Raw genomic sequence first — 20,062 nt, forward strand, 5'->3', positions numbered from 1 at the left:
TTACTATATGGTGGATGAATTACTATGGGGGATGAATTACTATATGGGGGATTAATTACTATGGGGGATGAATTACTATATGGGGGATGAATTACTATGGGGGATGAATTACTATATGGGGGATGAATTACTATGGAGGATGAATTACTATATGGGGGATGAATTACTATATGGGGGATGTATTTTCAGTTTTAAAAATGTGGCTCTCAAAATAAATTTCAATCGTGGTTTTGGCGAGATTTGGCTCAGTTGAAAAAAAAGGTTGCCCACCACTGACTTAGGCAATGTGCCAGTTGTGATTCACACAAACAAGTTCTTCATGAGCTACTGCTGGTTAATTGGCCAACAAGATAAATAAGAAAGACAAACAGATCAAATAAATCCCCTTACCTTTTTGGTTTTCAGCCTTTCATCTTCACGCTGAAACTTGTACCATATGGATTTTAGGATGGAGGCGAAGGGAGTTATCCCTATACCGGCCCCTACTAGCATGCTGACTTCGTACTTGAAGACATCTTCACTAGCTGTGCCAAATGGTCCATCGACCTTCAGACTAATAGGAAAAACAATGAGGAACATTTAATAATCTTGTCTTAGATCTGGCATCCAGTATAAAGATCTATAAAAATACAACTGACTAGGAGTGGCACGCACTTACATTACTCCTGAATGTGTTTATTAGGAATATTGTTCTAAATAATGTCATGCTTAAAGAGACCCTGTCACCAGACCATTCCTCTCAACAATAATCCTCCCAAAAGACTGTATGTGGTTTTTAGGCATGTTATTTATCTGTAAAATCCCCCCTTTTGTGGATATCTGAAGCCCTGAGACTGCTGCTGGGTACCGCCATCTTGGATGCGATGTCAGTAGACTCAGAGCTGGCACATAAATCACAATCTATAGTATTCTCCTCTATTCCTCTCCTGTCAGATTAAAAAAAAGACCTTATGTATGAGGTCAGAGGAGGCGTGCAGGAGCTGGGCCTGCACAAACATTAATTAGACACTCCCAGCTTGTAGCTAGGTGGTAGAGCAGGTCCCCTTTAAGGTGCCTCCTCCACCTGTGCGAAGGTTAGGAGTTTAGGCTTGACCAGGGAGGGAGGTGGGTCAGGCTAGAGAGCAAGAGGAAGAGGCAACATCGAGCTGCTGTGCTCTTGCTCTTCCCCCTCCGGGGAAGAGGGGAGTCCAGGATGTCACAGGGTTCCCTTTGAAAGAAGGAGGGCTCCAGCAGGACAATTCAGGTTCAGAATAAGAACTCAGGAGTTGGATCACCCCTTGTTTCCTCCCCTCCATATCCCAGGAAGAAAAGGGTGGAAGAACTACAAAGAGTGAGTGTCCTTTGGCAGAAGGCATGAGCAGCCTCCGACAGGTCCTAATATCAAATGTTCCTTACATGTGGTCTATGGAACTGTGTTGGGGTCTGCCATGCCATTATTTGAGCTTCTCTAGCAGGGGTCTCCAAACTTTCTAAACAAAGGGCCGGTATACAGTCAGGCTTTAGGGGGGCCAGACTACGACCAGTGAGAGTAGAAAATGCCCCGGTGTTAGTGGAAGTAAATAATGCCTCATCATTGGTTTTTAATGGGGGGAGTAGTGAGCCATTGTATCAGTGGGAGGAATAGTACCCCATCATTGTTGTCAGTGGGAGGAGTGATGATCCATCATTGGTGTCAGTGGATGGTATGGTTCCCTTATCATTTGTGTCAGTGGAGAAAATGGTGCCCCATTATTGGCGTCAATCGATGGTATGTGCCCCATCACTGAAGACAGTGGATGGATCAGGGCCTCTTCATTGATGTCAATGGATGGAATGGTGCCCCAAGGGCTGGATATAGGCAAGCAACGGGCTACAGTATGGAAACCACTGATCTAAAGTAAAAATTTAAACTATATCTAGCCTTGGTCTGCCTTTTTAAGTCACAGTGCTGCTCTGAAGAGAGTGAGAGTCTACTGATGTCACCTGACTGTCGAGTCTGAGAGAGGTGAGGCCAGCATCTCAGATCCCTGGGAGTGAGGGGGCAAAGCTGTGCAGCCAGGAGGGTGGAGAGGGTGTTCGATCTCTGACCATCACCTATACATTGGGGAGAGCTGTTGGGCAAAAGTGTTGTATTGCCCCAAAAGCCACTTTACATTGGGGGCTCGCTATGGCCACACGTGAGGCAGCCCACCATCATCAAGGGCTAAGGGCTCTTTTGAATGAGTTACTGAGGCAGGGTGCTGTGATGTTTTGGGAAGCCATGTACAGCACCTTGCTGGCCCCTCCAACCAGTCATGACCCCTGCATTGCATTGGGAAACATCACTGGATCTAAAATAAGGTTTGTATTGAAAATGAAAAGGTATTATTTAAAAGCTGTGTTTGAATGTTTATAATGGGGTGAGAGGAACCAGGAAAGGCAAAATATAAGCTGACCAAACGTCAGCTTTAAAACAAGCCCACACTGACCTTTGTAGCTTGTCTAATTTTGTCAGGAGTGCCAAGCAAATGTTTCTTAGAGTCCAAAAGTATTTATTTGATTCCAGAAATTATAAAATTGTTTGGCGCTTCCTCTGGCCCAACTCTACATAGATTACTCTGGTACCCTCTGCCCTTCGGGTGGGGCCTCTGTTTTGTAGATAACGGCCAAGCCTAAGCCATCTTGTTGAACTAAGGACTTCTATTTGTATCCTTTGGAGACCCTTGTCCAAAATCTCACCCCTACATCTTTTTTAGATATTAAAATTTTGGATTTCCCAACAGTTTCTGTCTTGGTCACCGTGGTCACCAGGATAAGTCAAGGGATTGAATCTACCTAGCGGGACACAGACTTACAAGGATGAGCTCAGGGTTTCATATCAGTGAACAACTCTTTCTAGTAGAGGAAAACTCTTGGAAAATCGATAGAAGCATTGATCTACTGAAGCATATACTTTCCTATATGTGGATCACAGTGCGTATTATAGAACATCTTGTGAATGGTCTGCACATGTTCTATGAATCCTCTGATACATAAACTAATAGTACTTGGTAGTGAAAGAGTGTTCAAGTGGTTTGAGTTTTGAGAAGAATTTCCTGTCATCGGTAATTCTTACCAAGGTGGTTTCTGAACTTGATCTTGAAAGGCTTGAATGAGTCTCTCTGTCCAGTCCCCTGCAGATCGGATATGTACAGAGAAGAAGTCTTCTTCTGGAGCGGAGGTAAGAGTGAACGGGTGCCATTCCAAGGCCGAAATCAATGGACAGTTGATGAATATGTATTGGCCAACTTCCATTTTAAATCCACGTTTTTTCATTTGTATTTCTAAGACTTTGGATGGATGGCTGACAGTCTTGAAAGGGAACAAAATATCTGTCATTAAAGAGGTAGTCCTGTTAACCTATAGCAACTAGTCAAACTCTCTGTTTTTTACTAGTTTAGAGATGAAAGTAAATATTTGACTGAATGGCATAGACCAGGGTTTCTCAACCAGGGTTCCTCCAGAGGTTGCTAGGGGTTCCTTGAGCTTTGGCTGATGGACCTACCAGATAGGACCTGCATAGGTTTAGTGCCAATACTATATTGCAAACCTTGCAGCATGATACAATTATGTTTTTAACTGTAAGGGTGGCATTCTGACCACCACTGTACGGGTTCTATTTTCCAACTGACCACCAATGTAAAGGGCATTTTCCCATTTGAGCTCCAATTAACTGGTTTAAGTAAGGGTTCCCTGAAACCTGAACATATTTTTAGGGGTTCCTCTGAGCTAAAAAGGTTGAGCAAGGCTGGCATAGACTATATGGCCAAACATTTGGGGAGATCTGACCTTCACACATACAGTATATACATTTGTTGGCCTTTCCATCCCCAAACTATTGTCATTAATATGGAGTTGGTTTCCCAACTGAGGCTATAACAGCTGCCACTCTTCTGGGAAAGATTTCTACAAGATTTTGGAGTGTCTGTGGGAATTTATGCCATTTGCAAGGTCAGGTACCGATATTAGATGAGAAAGCCTGGCTCACAAGTTCCAATTCATCTCAAAGGTGTTCAGTAGGCTTGAGGTCAGGGCTCTATGGAGACCACTCAACTTCCCCCCACACAATCAATCTCATCAAACTGTGTCTTTATGGAGCTGGCTCTGTACACACGGGCACAGTCATGGTGAAAGAGAAAAGGACCTTCCCCAAACTGTTACTACAAGGTTGGAAGAGCAAAAGTGTGAAACATGTCTTTGTATGACGTTGCAATAACTGTACCCTTCACTAGACCTCAATTGATTTGGGAGTCCACATACTCTTGGGAATATAGTGTATTAGACATTTTCATAAAAACTCCCTTGTGTAATTTGCTGGAAAAAATGCTAACCTAAAGTTCATGCTCACAATAAAAGTTCTATTTCATCCCAAAACTGTTCAGTAGGGTTGAGGTCAGGGCTCTATGGAGACCACTCAAGTTCCTCCACCCCAAGCTGATCAAACCTTCCCCAGACTGTTACCACAAGTTTGGAAGAGCACAATTGTCTAACATATCTTATTGTATGATATAGCAATAACTGTACCCTTCAGTAGACCTAAATAGATTTGGGAGGAGTCCACATACTCTAGTGCAGGGGTCTCCAAACTTTTCATTCAAAGGGCCAGTTTACTGTACCCCAGACTTTAGGTGACCAGATTGTGGTCAGTAGGGGTAGAAAATGTCCCAGGCCTAACATCACTAAGAATAAGCATGGCCTCAGGGTTGTTGGTCAGTAAAAGGAAGAGTATTGCCCCATCATTGGTATAAGTGGAAGGAATAGTAACCCATCATTGGTATCAGTGGAAGAAATAGAGCACCATTCTTGGTGTCAGTTGAAGGTATAGTGTCTTATATCATTGGAAAGAATAGTGCCCCGTTATTGGTATCAGTGGGAGTAATAGTGCCCCATCATTGGTATCAGTGGGAGTAATAGTGCCCCGTTATTGGTATCAGTGGGAGGAATAGTGCCCCGTTATTGGTATCAGTGGGAGTAATAGTGCCCCATCATTGGTATCAGTGGAAGGAATAGTGCCCCATCATTGGTATCAGTGGGAGGAATAGTGCTCCATAATTGGTGTCAGTAGGAGGAGTAGTGCCCCATCATTGGTATCAGTGGGAGGAATAGTGCCCCATCATTGGTATCAGTGGGAGGAATAGTGCCCCATCATTGGTATCAGTGGAAGAAATAGTGCCCCATCATTGGTATCAGTGGGAGGAATAGTGCCCCATCATTGGTATCAGTGGGAGGAATAGTGCCCCATCATTGGTATCAGTGGGAGGAATAGTGCCCCATCATTGGGATCAGTGGGAGGTATAGTGCCCCATTATTGGTGTCAGTGGGAGGAATAGTGCCCCATCATTGGTATCAGTGGAAGAAATAGTGCCCCATTGTTGGTGTTAGCGGGAGGAATAGTGCCCCATTGTTGGTGTTAGCGGGAGGAATAGTGCCCCATCGTTGGTGTTAGCGGGAGGAATAGTGCCCCATCATTGGTGTCAGTGGAAGGAATAGTGCCCCATCATTGGTGTCAGTGGGAGGAATAGTGCCCTATAACTGGTATCAGTGGAAGAAATAGTGCCCCATTGTTGGTGTCAGTGGGAGGAATAGTGCCTTGTATCATTCAGAGGAACAGTGCCCCAAGGGCCAGTTAAAAGCTGTCAAAGAGCTGCATCTGGCCCCCAGGCCACAGTTTTGAGACTTCTGCTCTAGTGCATTAGACATTTTCTTAAAAATTCCCTGATGTAATTTGCTGAAAAACTGCCAACTTAAAGTTCACGCTTTAAGGTAAACATTTTTATTGCTTACCTTCACTTCCTTAACCGCCCAACACTTTTATACTTTATTTGGTTTTAGGCCAAGTGTTGTAGACACACTTTTCCAATTCTCAATGAAGCACATCTAAAGCTGGTGTGAATGGGACAATCAGTTCTCGTACTTGTCATGGAATATTATGGAACATCTACACTTACTGGCCACTTTATTAGGTACACCTGTTCAATTGCTTGGTAAAACAAATTGCTAATCAGCCAATCACATGGCAGCAACTCAGTGCATTTAGGTATCCAGACGTGGTGAAGATGACTTGCAGCAGTTCAAACCAAGCATCAGAATCAGGGGATTTAAGTGTCGTGGCATGGTTGTTGGTGCCAGACGGGCTGGTCTGAGTATTTCAAAAACTGCTGTTCTACTGGGATTACAACCATCTCTAAAGTTTACAGAGAATGGTCCAAAAAAGAGAAAATGTCCAGTGAGCGGCAGTTTTGTGGACAAAAATGCCTTGTTGATGTCTGAGGTCACAGGAAAATGGGCAGACTGGTTCAAGATGATCGAAAGGCAACAATAACTCATATCAATATGGACCAAAATTTCTGAAGAATGTTTCTAACACCTTGTTGAATCTATGCAAAGAATTAAGGCAGTTCTGAAGGAAAAAGGGGGTCCAACCCAGTACTAGCAAGGTGTACCTAAGAAAGCAGTTGGTGAGTGTATATCAAAAGCAGCTGGCTTGGGTTCTGTTGAGGTGCAGAATAAAGAAGCATATGTTTTGCAGGTGAAAACTACCAAGATTCTGATCTCAGAACAACAGCTGAAAATAGATGGATTACTAAAATACTGAGTTGACAATTTAACCCTTTCTCAATCTTTTTACCCCAGAAGAACCCTTGAAATAGCTTTCAGATCTCAGAGAAGCACTGGTAAGATTAGTCCATCAAGGGTCTTTGGGAAAATGCCCCTTACGTTGGTGGTGGTAAGGCTGATGAATGCTGCCGTTAGAGGGGTGGCCAGAATGACCCCCCTTGCAGTCATGTTTCTGATTCTACCAAGTGTTATTGGACCTGGATCTATGCAGGCACCATTAGAGGACAGTTAGCCGCAGTTCAAGGAACACCCTAGCCAACCTTGGAGGAACCCTGGTTGACAATGGCTGGCTTAGATCATAATGACATTATGACCACATTTAGGCACTTCTGGATTTTGTCAATGTATTATTATTATACAGTATTTATAAAGCGCCAATAGTTCGCTCAGCGCTGTACATTACAAAGGGGGACAGAACATGTGACAGAACAATAACAATACAATGCAAAACATGAGGGGATCGAGGGCCCTGCTCTTTGGAGCTTACAATCTAGGAGGGAGGGGATGGTGGCACAGGAGGAGATAGCTGTGGGGGATGGAGTGGTAGGAAGAGTGGAGGAGGTCGGCAAGTTAGCAGGGGGTGGGGTAGGCTTCCCTGAAGAGATGGGTTTTCAGGGTGCGCCTAAAGGAGAGGAGAGTAGGTGATAATCTGATGGGCTGGGGCAGGGAGTTCCAGAGGATGGGTGACACCCTGGAGAAGTCCTGGAGGCGGGCATGGGAGGAGGAGACCAGGGAACTAGAGAGAAGGAGGTCTTGTGAGGAGCGGAGTGTGCGTGTTGGGCGGTACTTGGATATTAGGTCAGTGATGTAGTTTGGGGCAGTATGGTGGACGGCTTCGTACGCCAGTGTTAGGATTTTGAATTTGATCCGTTGTGCAATCGGAAGCCAGTGGAGGGATTGGCAGAGGGGGGTGGCGGAAACGGAGCGGTTGGAAAGGTGGATGAGTCTGGCAGCCGTATTCAGGATCGACTGAAGCGGGGATAGCCAGCGGCGAGGCAGGCCAGTGAGGAGGGAGTTGCAGTAGTCGAGTCGTGATATGATGAGGGAGTGGATGAGCTGTTTAGTGGTTTCTGGGGTTAGGAACGTGCGGATTTTGGCGATGTTGCGGAGGTGGAGAAGATTGGACTAGGCTGGAAGGATAGGTTGGAGTCCAGAATGACACCAAGTACTCTGGCCTACGGGGCGGGTTTGATGGTGGCGTTGTTGGATGTGATGGAGAAGTCAATGGGGGGGTGGTGTCCGGGCTGGGGGGAAGACAAGAAACCTGGTTTTGGAGAGGTTCAGTTTAAGGGCAGAATTTAAATTTGCTGTCTAGAAATATCAGATAATGTTTGGAAACACCATACTACAATCTTTGTTTTGGCCAGAAGATGGTATTGGCATTTGGAAACAGTATCCCCAGACATGAGCAGAAGATAACTATACTGAGACCAGTCATGGGAGTAGAGAATACCAAAACCAGCAAGAGTAACTGATTTCTTATAGGCTATGGGTCCAGTCTTGGTAGAATATCATGACCAAGAAAATGGGACATGTAGATTTTCTTTCATAACCCAAGAGCTCTCATGGCGTCCACAAACCTTTCAACCTACCAAGCTCCTCTGTCTTGCAATTGGAAACATTTGACCTAGATCATTTGGGGGGGGGGGGGTTACACAAATCTCTATCCATATAGGGTACAATCCCAAAGACAATGTTATTTGCATAATACGGATATATATGCGCTCACCTTTATGATAACAACTTTCTGTTGTGAGCGATAAAATCTCAGAAGTCTTTCAAAAATATATAAGATTATCGGTGCCAATATCCACTTCCATGTCTAGAAAGATAACAATGAAATCAATTAACTTAAGGGAAAAAATAAGATTGGGTACACTACACCTCCTCATGAATGTCAGAAGAAATGAAAAAAAATATATAAATATAATAAAAATAATAATAAAAAATAACAATTATATATATACATGGACATTTCCTGTTTTTTTCAGTTTAAAATTGTTGCAAATCCCAAAAAAATACCTGTTGATCTACCAAAAGACTATCTAGTGTGCTCCCAACTTCCTGCTTGGGCTGACAAGAAGGCCTTTACTGCCCTAAAAACCCAACCGGTCTCATCATCCCTCTTCGTTCTTCACATTCACCTCTGCCAAAAGATACTCTTGCGTTGAGCAGGCGCTGGTCACGGAAGGAACAGTGAGCCACATTTGCCGATACTGATCCTCTAGTTCTTGCTGCTGCTCGGTCACTGCAGAGTGAACTATCCTCTGCCTCTCTCTGCCTTCCACTGGGGGGCGCTGCCACTGCTGTGCCGACGCATGTTTGGAGTCTGGGACCCAGTCTTCTTGACTGGGGGTATCAGTCTCTGTATGGGGGGCCTCCATATTAAGATGGCTACCTCCAGTTTAGTGGCCCCTCCATAGAGAGACTGCCACCTTCAGTCCAGGGGAGCCTCCATAGAGAGATTGCCAACTCCAATCTAGGGGCCCCTCCAGAGAGAGATTGTCACCTCAAATCCAGGGGCCCCTCCATAGAAAGACTATGACCTGCAGTCCAAGGGCCTCTCCATAGAAAGACTGACGCCTCCAATCCAGGGGCCCCTCCATAGAAAGGCTGCGACCTGCAGTCCAGGGCCCTCTCCATAGAAAGATTGCCACCTCCAATCCAGGGGCCCTTCCATAGAGAGGCTGTCACCTTACAGTCCGTGGGCTCCTCAATAGCGAGATTGCACCTCCAATCCAGGGGCCCCTCCATAGATAGACTGCCACCTTCAGTCCAGGGGAGCCTCCATAGAGAGATTGCCAACTCCAATCTAGGGGCCCCTCCAGAGAGAGATTGTCACCTCAAATCCAGGGGCCCCTCCATAGAAAGACTATGACCTGCAGTCCAAGGGCCTCTCCATAGAAAGACTGACGCCTCAAATCCAGGGGCCTCTCCATAGAAAGGCTGCGACCTGCAGTTCATGGCCCTCTCCATAGAAAGATTGCCACCTCTAATCCAGGGGCCCTTCCATAGAGAGGCTGTCACCTTACAGTCCTTGGGCTCCTCCATAGCGAGATTGCACCTCCAATCCAGGGGCCCCTCCATAGAGAGATTGCTACCTCCAATCCAGGGGCCCCTCCATAGAGAGACTACCACCTTCAGTTCATGGGCCGCTCCATAGGGAGATTGCCACCTCCAATGCAGGGGCCCCTCCATAGAGAGACTACCACCTTCGGTTCATGGGCCGCTTCATAGATTGCCACCTCCAATCCAGGGGCCCCTCCATTGAGAGATTTCCACCTCCAATCCAGGGGCCCCTCCATAGAGAGACTGCCACCTTCAGTCCATGGGCCCCTCCATAGATCCAAGACTATCCAAGTCCAAGACTGCCACCTTTAATCCAGGGGCTCCTCCATAGAGAGACTGCCATCTTCAGTCCATGGGCCCCTCCATAGATAGACTGCCACTTCAATCCCTTGGGCCCCTCTATGGGGAAGATATTACAACTTCCAGTCCAGGGACCCCTCACAATAACTAAGCAGATAGAGGTAGGTGGTCAGAGGGCAGTTCTGTTTAATCACCTTCTTTTAAGCCATTACCACTGTTAGATGCAATCTGCTCATACCCATTGCTCTCTGTGACATGCAGAGCAGAGCTTTTTTTTCTGTATGCCGGGGGGTAGCTGATAATTTGTCAGGTTTTGTTGACTTTTGTAAGTGTTAACCAGGCCAAGTATTTGTTATGGGTATTGTCAGTGTTTCCATATCGTGTTTATATTGTTTATATATCGATTGTCTTGGTTTTTAATAGGAGTTCTGCCGTTTTTCAGGTTGTCAGTAAAAAATGTGTTCCGTCAGTAAATTTTCCATGTTTTGTCAGGAAATAATGCCACGGGATGTTGGCAACCTTGAACAGGAGTGCCTAGGCATAACTCACCTACCAGGAAGTAGACTGCTATTTTTCAGGAGGAAGAAAAGATACGTTGCTCCTGGTATAGCTGAGGCCCAAATACCGTAATGTTCCCAATAACATAGTAAATCTCCATTTTTTTTTAATCTAAGTCCATTTTAATTTAAGATCCAAAATCAAGTGAACCGAATAAAAATGTCAGTTGGATTTCTTACCATGGGTTCATTGCCCTGAAAATCTGGCATGAGGCATTCTTCTTCATCATCATGATCATCTCCGCTTCTTCCATTATTTACCTTCCATGTCTTATATTTTTCATGGCAGGAGTCATAATCATTGTGCTTCATGCTATCAGGTGTTTGTCCTCTCACTATTCGACTGCAAATGGAAGAGTTAATAATAAATGTAATGCACGAGTGAAAGCCGTTGATACGATCAATTTGTCTTTTTGAGGTCCTTCATCTGCTATTACTGAGTTGGGCATCTCATAACGGGAGAGAAACAAAAACTTTGCCATGGGCTTGAAGCATGTCTTTGGAGTGCTCCAAACAAGAGCTAATCGCTAAGCATACACTTTAAATGGCTCCATCCCCATGTGACAGGGCTGGCGCCAACCAAACTGCGAGTTGTCAGGACCAGGATCTGAACCTGCAACCTCTGCTGTGTCTAGCGTTATCTTTTCTTGCTGACCCACCTGAGATGCTGCACAGCCCCCTGCCTGATTTCTTAAACATCCTTGGCTTGTATCTTGTTTCTCTTGAACCTTGAACCCTTTGCTCCTCCCATGAACTTCCTATTTAAGCCATACCTTTGCACTTCCTGTTTGACAGATTATTGTGTGCTCTCCAGCCAATATCTCGCTCTTGTCACTCCTGCTGCTGTCCGTATCTTCGCTACCAGTCATTACCGACCTTTGGTTTGTTCCTCAACTATGTTTCTGTTTGATCCCCGCCTGCAACCACTTATTACCAACCTTTGGTTTGTTCCTTGACTACGCTTCTGCTTGATCCCAGTCTGCGACCACTTGTTACCAAATTTTGGCTTGTTCATCAACTATGCTTCTGCTTGATCCCTGCCTGCAGCCACTTGTTATCAACCTTTGGCTTGTTCCTTGACTACGCTTCTGCTTGATCCCAGCCCGCGACCACTTATTACCAACCTTTGGCTTGTTCCTCGACTACTCTTCTGCTTGATCCCAACCTGCAACCACTTGTTACAAACTTTTGGCTTGTTCCTCGACTGCTCTTCTGCTTGATCTCAGCCTGTGACCACTTGTTACCACCCTTTGGCTTGTTCCTCGATTACGCTTCTGCTTGATCCCAGCCTGGGACCACTTGTTACCAACTTTTGGCTTGTTCCTCGACTATGCTTCTGCTTGATCCCAACCTGGAACCACTTGTTATCAACCTTTGGCTTGTTCCTTGACTACACTTCTGCTTGATCCCAACCTGGAACTACTTGTTATCAACCTTAGGCTTGTTCCTTGACTATGCTTCTGCTTGTTCCCAGCCTGCGACCACTTGTCATCAACCTTTGGCTTGTTCCTCGACTACACTTCTGCTTGATCCCAACCTGGAACCACTTGTTATCAACCTTTGACTTGTTCCTTGACTACGCTTCTGCTTGATCCCAACCTGGAACCACTTGTTATCAACCTTTGACTTGTTCCTTGACTATGCTTCTGCGTGATACCAACCTTTAACCACTTGTTACCAACCTTTGGCTTGTTCCTTGACTATGCTTCTGCTTGATCCCAACCTGCAACCACTTGTTGACAACCTTTGACTTGTTTACTGACAAAGCTTCTGCTTGATCCCAACCTGCTATATCTGCTACTGGACCCCGGTGTTCAGTCAACATTCTAATTTTTACCATCCAACACAACCCAATCCATATGGATAAAATATTGTGCTCCTCAACTTCTATCACTTTGTGACCTGAATCAGAAGCCGGTAAAATATAGATACATACTCACCCCACTCCATGAATTAGGAGACCGGCAAAGAAGATGACAAAGAGGTGATGCGTATACCAGAACACTTCAAAGTAACATCTGCGAATGAACTCCGTAGACGACGTAATCATTAAAATCAAAGCCAGTGTGATCACCACACCTGTGAGCCCAGCAATGGTTGTAAAACAAAAATATAACTGGGTCTGGAGAGAAAGAAAGAGAGTACAAGTAACAATAGCTGTGCATTCCTTATTTTACACAATTGAATTGAACAATTCTAGGCCAATCATAAGATATTCAGACAGTAATCTACAAGTTTTCTATACGCATTGTAGAGATTTACACCAAAACAATATGTACATCGACAGTAAATCATAGTATAGATGTACACCAAGCACAGTAATAATATACAACAAAATATTGCATTTCAATGAAATAAAAGACTAATTATAATATAAAAATACACTATATTGCCCCAAGTATTGGGCCGCCGGCCTTTCCATGCACATGAACTTTATTGCCCTAGTCTTAGTCCATAGGGTTCAATATTGAGTTGGCCCCGCCCTTTGCAGCTATAACAGCTTCAACTCTTCTGGGAAGGCCGTCTACAAGGTTTAGGAGGGTGTCTATGGGAAGGTTTGACCATTCTTCCAGAAGCACATTTGTCAGGTCAGGCACTGATGTCGGAGGAGGAGGCCTGCCTCACAGTCTCCACTCTAATTCATCCCAAAGGTGTTCTATGGGGTTCCTCAACCCCAAACTGGCTCCTCCATGTCTTTATGGACCTTGCTTTGTGCACTGGTGTGCAGTCATATTGGAACAGGAAGGGGCCATCCCCAAACTCTTCCCACATAGTTGGGAACATTAAATTGTCCAAAATGTCGCCTTAAGAGTTCCCTTCACTGGAACTAGGGGGTCAAGCCCAACCCCTGAAAAACAACCCCATCCCATAATCCCCCCTCCACCAAACTTTACAGTTGGCACAATGCAGCCAGGCAAGTACCATTCTCCTGGCCACCGCCAAACCCAGACACATCCATCGGATTGCCAGATAGAAACGCGTGATCGGTCACTCCAGAGAACACGTCTCCTCTGCTCTACAGTCCAGTGGCGGCGTGCTTTATGCCTCGGCATCCGACGCTTTGCATTGCACTTGGTGATGTAAGGCTTGGATGCAGCTGCTCAGCCATGGAAACCCATTCCATGAAGCTCTCTACACACTGTTGTTGGGCTCATCTGAAGGCCACACCAAGTTTGGAGGTCTTTAGCTATTGACTCTGCAGACAGTTGGTGACTTCTGCGCACTGTGCGCTTCAGCATGCGCTGACCCCGCTCTGTCATGTGACGTGGCCTACCACTTGGTGGCTGAGTTGCTGTTGTTCCCAGTTGCTTGTTCCCTGAATCACATGATTGAGAGGGCGGGGCCAATACTTTTGGTAATATAGTGTGCATATAAACATTAATGTAGATGTAAACCTAATTACTAAAATCTTGGAGGAATATTACCATGTTAATGTCTTTTCAAAAGTATTTTCAAACTTTTCAAATCTACAATTTTCACCATCATCAGTGCCCAGGGTGAAGATGCCAAACAGCGCCCCCCCCCCCCCCCAAATGTATGAACATTGTATGTCAGCAAAAATCCCCTCCCCCCCAAAACAAATTGAGCACTAATCTTCACACTTACCTTCTAAGCAAAAATTCCCTTTGCAAGTTAAAATTTTCTCTAAACAAAAATTTACCCTCTCCAGTACAAATCCCCCCTCCCAGCTTAAATCCTCTCCTTCCCCATATCTCCCCTCTTAGCAAAAATCCTCTATCCCTCAAATTTCCCCTTTGAGCATAAATCCTCTCTCCCCTTAAAATCCCCCTCTCCCAGCACAAATCCCCTCCCCTAACACAAATCCCCCCCCCCAACTTCCCCTCTTAGCACAAATCCCCCCAATCATCCCTACTAGCACAAATCCCCCAAATCCCTCTTCCTAACACAAATCCAGTCTCCTAGTACAAATCCCCCTTGAAATCTCCCTTCTAGCACAACCCTCCAAATCCTCAACTGTGCCCAGGGCAGACACCTTTCCTGCCCACCCCTTTGCCCCGACCCTAATGCCTCCTAGTGTAGCCCCCAAAACTTATGATCAGCACAGTATATCAAGTACCTGTTTCTCGGACCTGACAGGGTTGACCCAGTCTCCTCCATCAATGCTCGATAGCATTCCTTCAAGGGTGGTGTTCTTAGATATTGCGGCATTGTAAAATCTTTCAACGTTGAACAAGTGTGCAATGGTGTGGATAGCTGAAGGTAGTGTGGTGTACATGTAAGGAAAAAAGTGAAATAAAACAATTTTAATATTAATAATAATAATAACAATAAATAAAATAATAAATCCTTGCTCCTATATTAATTATGAAGCAACGTATTAGGGCGGAGCAGGTGACGTCAAGACGTCTGAGCCAGGAAGTTAGAGCTTTTTCTGTCCAGAGCATGACTGCTGGATTATCTCTTAAAGGGAAAAGCGTATGCCCTTTTAATCTGTGACGCAGCAGTGTTGCGCACCAACAAATGTGAGTGTATTTTTAATATTTTCAATAAAATGGAACATTTTTAATGGGAACTATGAGTGTTTCAATGCTCTTCCTTAGCATCAGTTGGAGAAAACAAAGGAGCGCCTTTTAAAAAAAAAAAAATAATAATAGTAAAACAACCAATACATAAACCATGAATCCTAATGCAAGTGTATGAAAAATAACCTAATATAATAATTGTGACGCAATGCGTAAGAGGGGAGCCGGTGACGTCAAGACGTCTGAACCAGGAAGTAAGAGCTTTTTTTGTCCAGAGCATGACCGCTGAATAATCTCTTAAAGGGGAAAGCGTATGCACTTTTTATCTGTGACGCAGTGGTGTTGTGCACAAACAAATGTGAGTGTATTTTTAATATTTTCAATAAAATGGAATATTTTTAATGGGAACTATGAGTGCTTCAATGCTCCTCCTGAGCATCAGTTGGAGAAAACAAAGGAGCGCCTTTTTAAAAAAAAAAATAATAATAGTAAAACAACCAATACATAAACCATGAATCCTAATGCAAGTGTATGAAAGATAACCTAATATAACAATTGTGACGCAATGCGTAAGGGCAGGGCCGGTGACGTCAAGACGTCTGAACCAGGAAGTAAGAGCTTTTTTTGTCCAGAGCATGACCACATTTCCTCTTACAGGGAAAAGCATATGCATTTTTTATCTGTGGCGCACCAACAAATGTGAGTGTATTTTTAATATTTTCAATAAAATGAAATATTTTTAATGGGAACTATGAGTGCTTCAAAGCTCTTCCTGAGCACCAGTTTGAGAAAACAAAGGAGCGCCTTTACAAAAAAAAGAAAATAAATAATAATAGTAAAACAACCAATAAATAAACCATGAATCCTAATGCAAGTGTATGAAAGATAACCTAATATAATAATGGTGACGCAACGCGTAAGAGCGGAGCCGGTGACATCAGGACGTCTGAACCTGGCAGTAAGAGCTGGAATATGAAAATTGCATGTTTTGTAGACAATTTCTAGAGCATGGGTTAATTTAAATTTAAAGGATGGTCTTATGGTATATTTTTTTTCTTTTGTTTGCGGATATTTTTTATGAATATTATGCATATTGAATTTTCTTTGTGACGTATATTACAGTAGAAGAGCTGCGTTTGGGGATTATAAATAAGCGGTTAATTTTAGAAAACAGTTAAATATTGAGTGAGTGAGGGCCGTGGTTACCCGCACGGGGGTGCACTGGTGATCTATGCATCCCTGTGCAGCCGATCCCATTGTTGTTAGTTGCTGCACTGACACACTCTGCCCCCTAATGTCACATCCATGCAGGTGCGAGTGTCGTTTTCAGTTATGTGATTTGTTGTTTGGCTCTTAGGCTGAATAGCCAAGTTGCTCGCTTTTTGGCGCTCTTACCTGTCATGAGGGCAATGGTATAACCCACAAGCTTATGGAAAGCAAGATTGTGATCAAGCTGCTTCGTCACTGAACGTCGACAACACTGAAAAATGAAAAAATGTAAATTTTAGTGAACATGCCCCCACTTGGCTAAAAAGTGTATGTTTGGACGAGAATTTTTTTTCCCCCCCACATTTTGAGATTAGAAGCCTTGTCAGGTTTTTATTGCTCATTAATAATAATAGTATGGAGGAATCTGCTGCCCTTTGCTGTCTGAAGCTTGTACTGCATGTTATGTAGGCACTTTCTGCCCCTGGTTGTTGAGCTTGAACGGGCTGCTGTTAGAAACCCATACAGCCAACCTGACAGGTTCCCACCACTCAAAAAAAAAAACTCAGTTTACTATGCTTCAGTTATGAAAGAATACAGTGAATGATTGCTACCGATCACTCATTGTGTTCATTCAGGTAAGTAAGGGGCTGGTAAATGTGACATATATACCGGACCCTTCCCCCACTCTCTATCCTGAGGATCCTATTGTGTGCTAGCAGCAGCTGGAGGGAAGGAGAGGAGGGAAGCCGAAAGCACTGCAGGGACGGGGCACACAGGGGGGGTCTGGGCAGCAGAGGGAAATGTATGGTGCGAAGGGAGGTTGATGGGTGCGGCGGGGGGCATTACTGGAACAGATCTCCTGTATGGCTCTCTCTGCTGCAGCTGAAAACCAGCAGGAGGAAGAGGAGAAAAAGCCAACTTTCAGCTGCTGCAGAGAGAGCCATACAAGGGACTGGTTCCAGTAATTGCCAGACAGCACACAGGGGGGCCTGGGCAGCAGAGGGAAATGTATGGTGCAAAGGGAGGGTGATGGGTGCTGCGGGGGGCAGTTACTGGAACCGATCCCCTGTATGGCTCTCTCTGCAGCAGCTGAAAACCAGCCGGAGGGAGAGAAGAAGCAACCAATTTTCAGCTGCTGCAGAGAGAGCCATACAGGGGATTGGTTCTAGTAATTGCCCAATGGCTCACAGGGGGCTCTTGGCAGCAGAGGGAAGGGAGAATGATGGGTACTGCGGGGGGCAATTACTGGAACCGATCCTTTTTATGGCTCTCTCTGAAGCAGCTTAAAACCAGCAGGTAGAAGAGGAGAACCCAGTTTTCAGCTGCTGCAGAGAAAGCCATACAGAGGATCGGTTCCATTAATTGCACGATGGAACACAGGGGGGCCTGGGCAACAGAGGGAAATGCACAGTGCAAAGGGAGGGCAATTACTGGAGACGATCCCCTGTAAGGATCTCCCTGCAGCAGCTGAAAACCACCGGGAGGAAGAGGAGAAGAAGCCAGCTTTCAGCTGCTGCAGAGAGTCATACAGGGGACCGGTTCCAATATTTGCCTGATGGCACACAGGGGGGCCTGAGCAGCAGAGGAAAATGCATGGTGCAAAGGGAGGGTAATGGGTGTGGCGGGGGGGCAATTACTGGAAACAAACCCCTGTATGGCTCTCCCTGCAGCAGCTGAAAACCAGCGGGAGGAAGGGGAGAAGAAGCCAGCTTTCAGTTTCCTGGGCCTCGCTGCTGGCCTGGGCCCCATGCAGGAAGACTGGTGGCACCCCCTCATCCACAGCCCTGGATTTGAAACCCCACAAGGAGTAAGTGGAGAGATAGAGAAAGTCCTGTCCAAGCTGCAAAATCCTGAACCAGAAGAGACTATTATAAATTACTAGGGAGGAACTAAAGCACAGAGTAGATTATGCCATACCACAGTCCCTGCCAGTGAGAAGTCCCATTCCAGGCTGGTTGGACAACAGTTAGAGGATACCCCCATAACCGTTAATCTTGTCCTCAGGTCTCCGACACAAAAACAGACGCCGCATCATTCTGTGCAAACAGTCCTTAGTCCAGGTCCAGTAGAGGAGGTAAAATATGTCAGTGAGAGGATTTGAGGAAGTGACGGAACCCAGAAGTTGCTGGTACCAGCAGTTCATAGGAGAGAGGCACAGAACCTCAGAGTGGTGTCAGTGGAAATTTTCCAGTTTGCTAATTGAGCTGCTTAACCAAGGTATTCTTAGAAGGAAATGAAAGATGGAATATTTTCTTTTTCCTTGTTTGTTTATAGGGCATTTTTACAATGGAGGGTTTATTTGAGGTGTTTTAGTTTCACTTATTTCTTTTTCTTTTTTCCTTGTGTATTCAATTGTTGTATTTGTACTGTCACTTTCATTTTTTTAAACAATGGCAAAAATGTAACAAACAGCGGGACATTGTTTATGTATTTAAACAGCTACCAACTGCCAACTACTTGCCTCTATGCTGTCTAGATATTAACAACATGGGAATATCCCTCCCCTGGAAATTTCGGATGGCCACACCCAGTAATGTTTTAATGATCTCATAATCAAACTTTGATAATACGCTATTCCAACGACCGGCTCCTTTAAAACTTTGATCTAAGAAATGCATCAAGGATTTCATAGCTGATGCTTCAGTGTTTTTCAATGGGATCAGGAGAACATGTGGTTAATATTTGGACAATATAGGACAGCCATGCTCAACCAGGAGGATGAAAAGGGTTCCTTGATCTGTGACTGACTGACCTCCTATTTGACAGTGCCTGCATAGATTCAGGACCAACACCACTAGGCAAAGGCAGCAGTGTGACACCAATAATCTTTTAAGCTGTCTTCAAGGGTGACAACCAATGTAAGGTGCATTCTTCCCACTGACCACCAATGTAAGGGGCATTCTTCCCCACTGACCTCCAATGTAAGGGACATTTTTCACACTGACCACCAATGTAAGGGACATTCTTCCCACTGACCCCCAATGTAAGGGACATTCTTCCCACTGATCACCAATGTAAGGGACATTCTTCCCACTGACCTCCAATGTAAGGAGCATTTTTCACACTGACCACCAATGTAAGGGATGTTCTTCCTACTGACCACCAATGCAAGGGACATTCTTTGCACTGACCACCAGTGTAAGGGACATTCTTCCCACTGACCACCAATGTAAAGGGCATTCTTCCCACTGACCACCAATGTAAGGATCATTCTTCCCACTGACCACCAATGTAAGGATTATTCTTCCCACTGACCCCCAATGTAAGGGACATTCTTCCCACTGACCCCTAATGTAAGGGACATTCTTCCCACTGACCACCAATGTAAGGAGCATTCTTCCCACTGACCACCAATGTGAGGAGCATTCTTCCCACTGACCTCCAATGTGAGGAGCATTCTTCCCACTGATCTCCAATGCGAGGAGCATTCTTCCCACTGACCCCCAATGTAAGGGACATTCTTCCCACTGACCACCAATGTAAGGGACATTCTTCCCACTGACCACCAATGTAAGGGACATTCTTCCAACTGACCACCAATGTAAGGGACATTCTTGCCACTGACCTCCAATGTAAGAGGCATTCTTCCCACTGACCTCCAATGTAAGAGGCATTCTTCCCACTGATCACCAATGTAAGGAGCATTCTTCCCACTGACCACCAATGTAAGGAACATTCTTCAGACTGACCACCAATGTAAGGGGTATTCTTCCCACTGACCACAAATGTAAGGGGTATTCTTCCCACTGATCACCAATGTAAGGGACATTCTTCCCACTGACCTCCAATGTAAGGGACATTCTTCCCACTGACCCCCAATGTAAGGGA

At 45.0% G+C, this 20,062-nt stretch overlaps 1 protein-coding gene across 1 annotated transcript in view; it reads right to left on the reverse strand.

The window, feature by feature from the left end:
* Positions 1 to 20,062, reverse strand: part of NOX1 (NADPH oxidase 1) — a 42,149-nt gene that overhangs the window by 6,732 nt on the left and 15,355 nt on the right. The window contains exons 4-10 of the mRNA XM_089654073.1: positions 16,421 to 16,505; positions 14,620 to 14,756; positions 12,482 to 12,663; positions 10,722 to 10,884; positions 8,345 to 8,437; positions 3,074 to 3,309; positions 391 to 553 (exon numbers count right to left, since the gene is read on the reverse strand). Coding sequence (XP_089510199.1) covers positions 391 to 553; positions 3,074 to 3,309; positions 8,345 to 8,437; positions 10,722 to 10,884; positions 12,482 to 12,663; positions 14,620 to 14,756; positions 16,421 to 16,505 — 1,059 coding nt within the window. The remainder of the gene's footprint in view (positions 1 to 390; positions 554 to 3,073; positions 3,310 to 8,344; positions 8,438 to 10,721; positions 10,885 to 12,481; positions 12,664 to 14,619; positions 14,757 to 16,420; positions 16,506 to 20,062) is intronic.

This window comes from Staurois parvus, unplaced genomic scaffold (assembly GCF_062004578.1).
Source record: "Staurois parvus isolate SC_StPar_1 unplaced genomic scaffold, SC_StPar_1.0 ptg000739l, whole genome shotgun sequence".
Taxonomy (NCBI): domain Eukaryota; kingdom Metazoa; phylum Chordata; class Amphibia; order Anura; family Ranidae; genus Staurois; species Staurois parvus.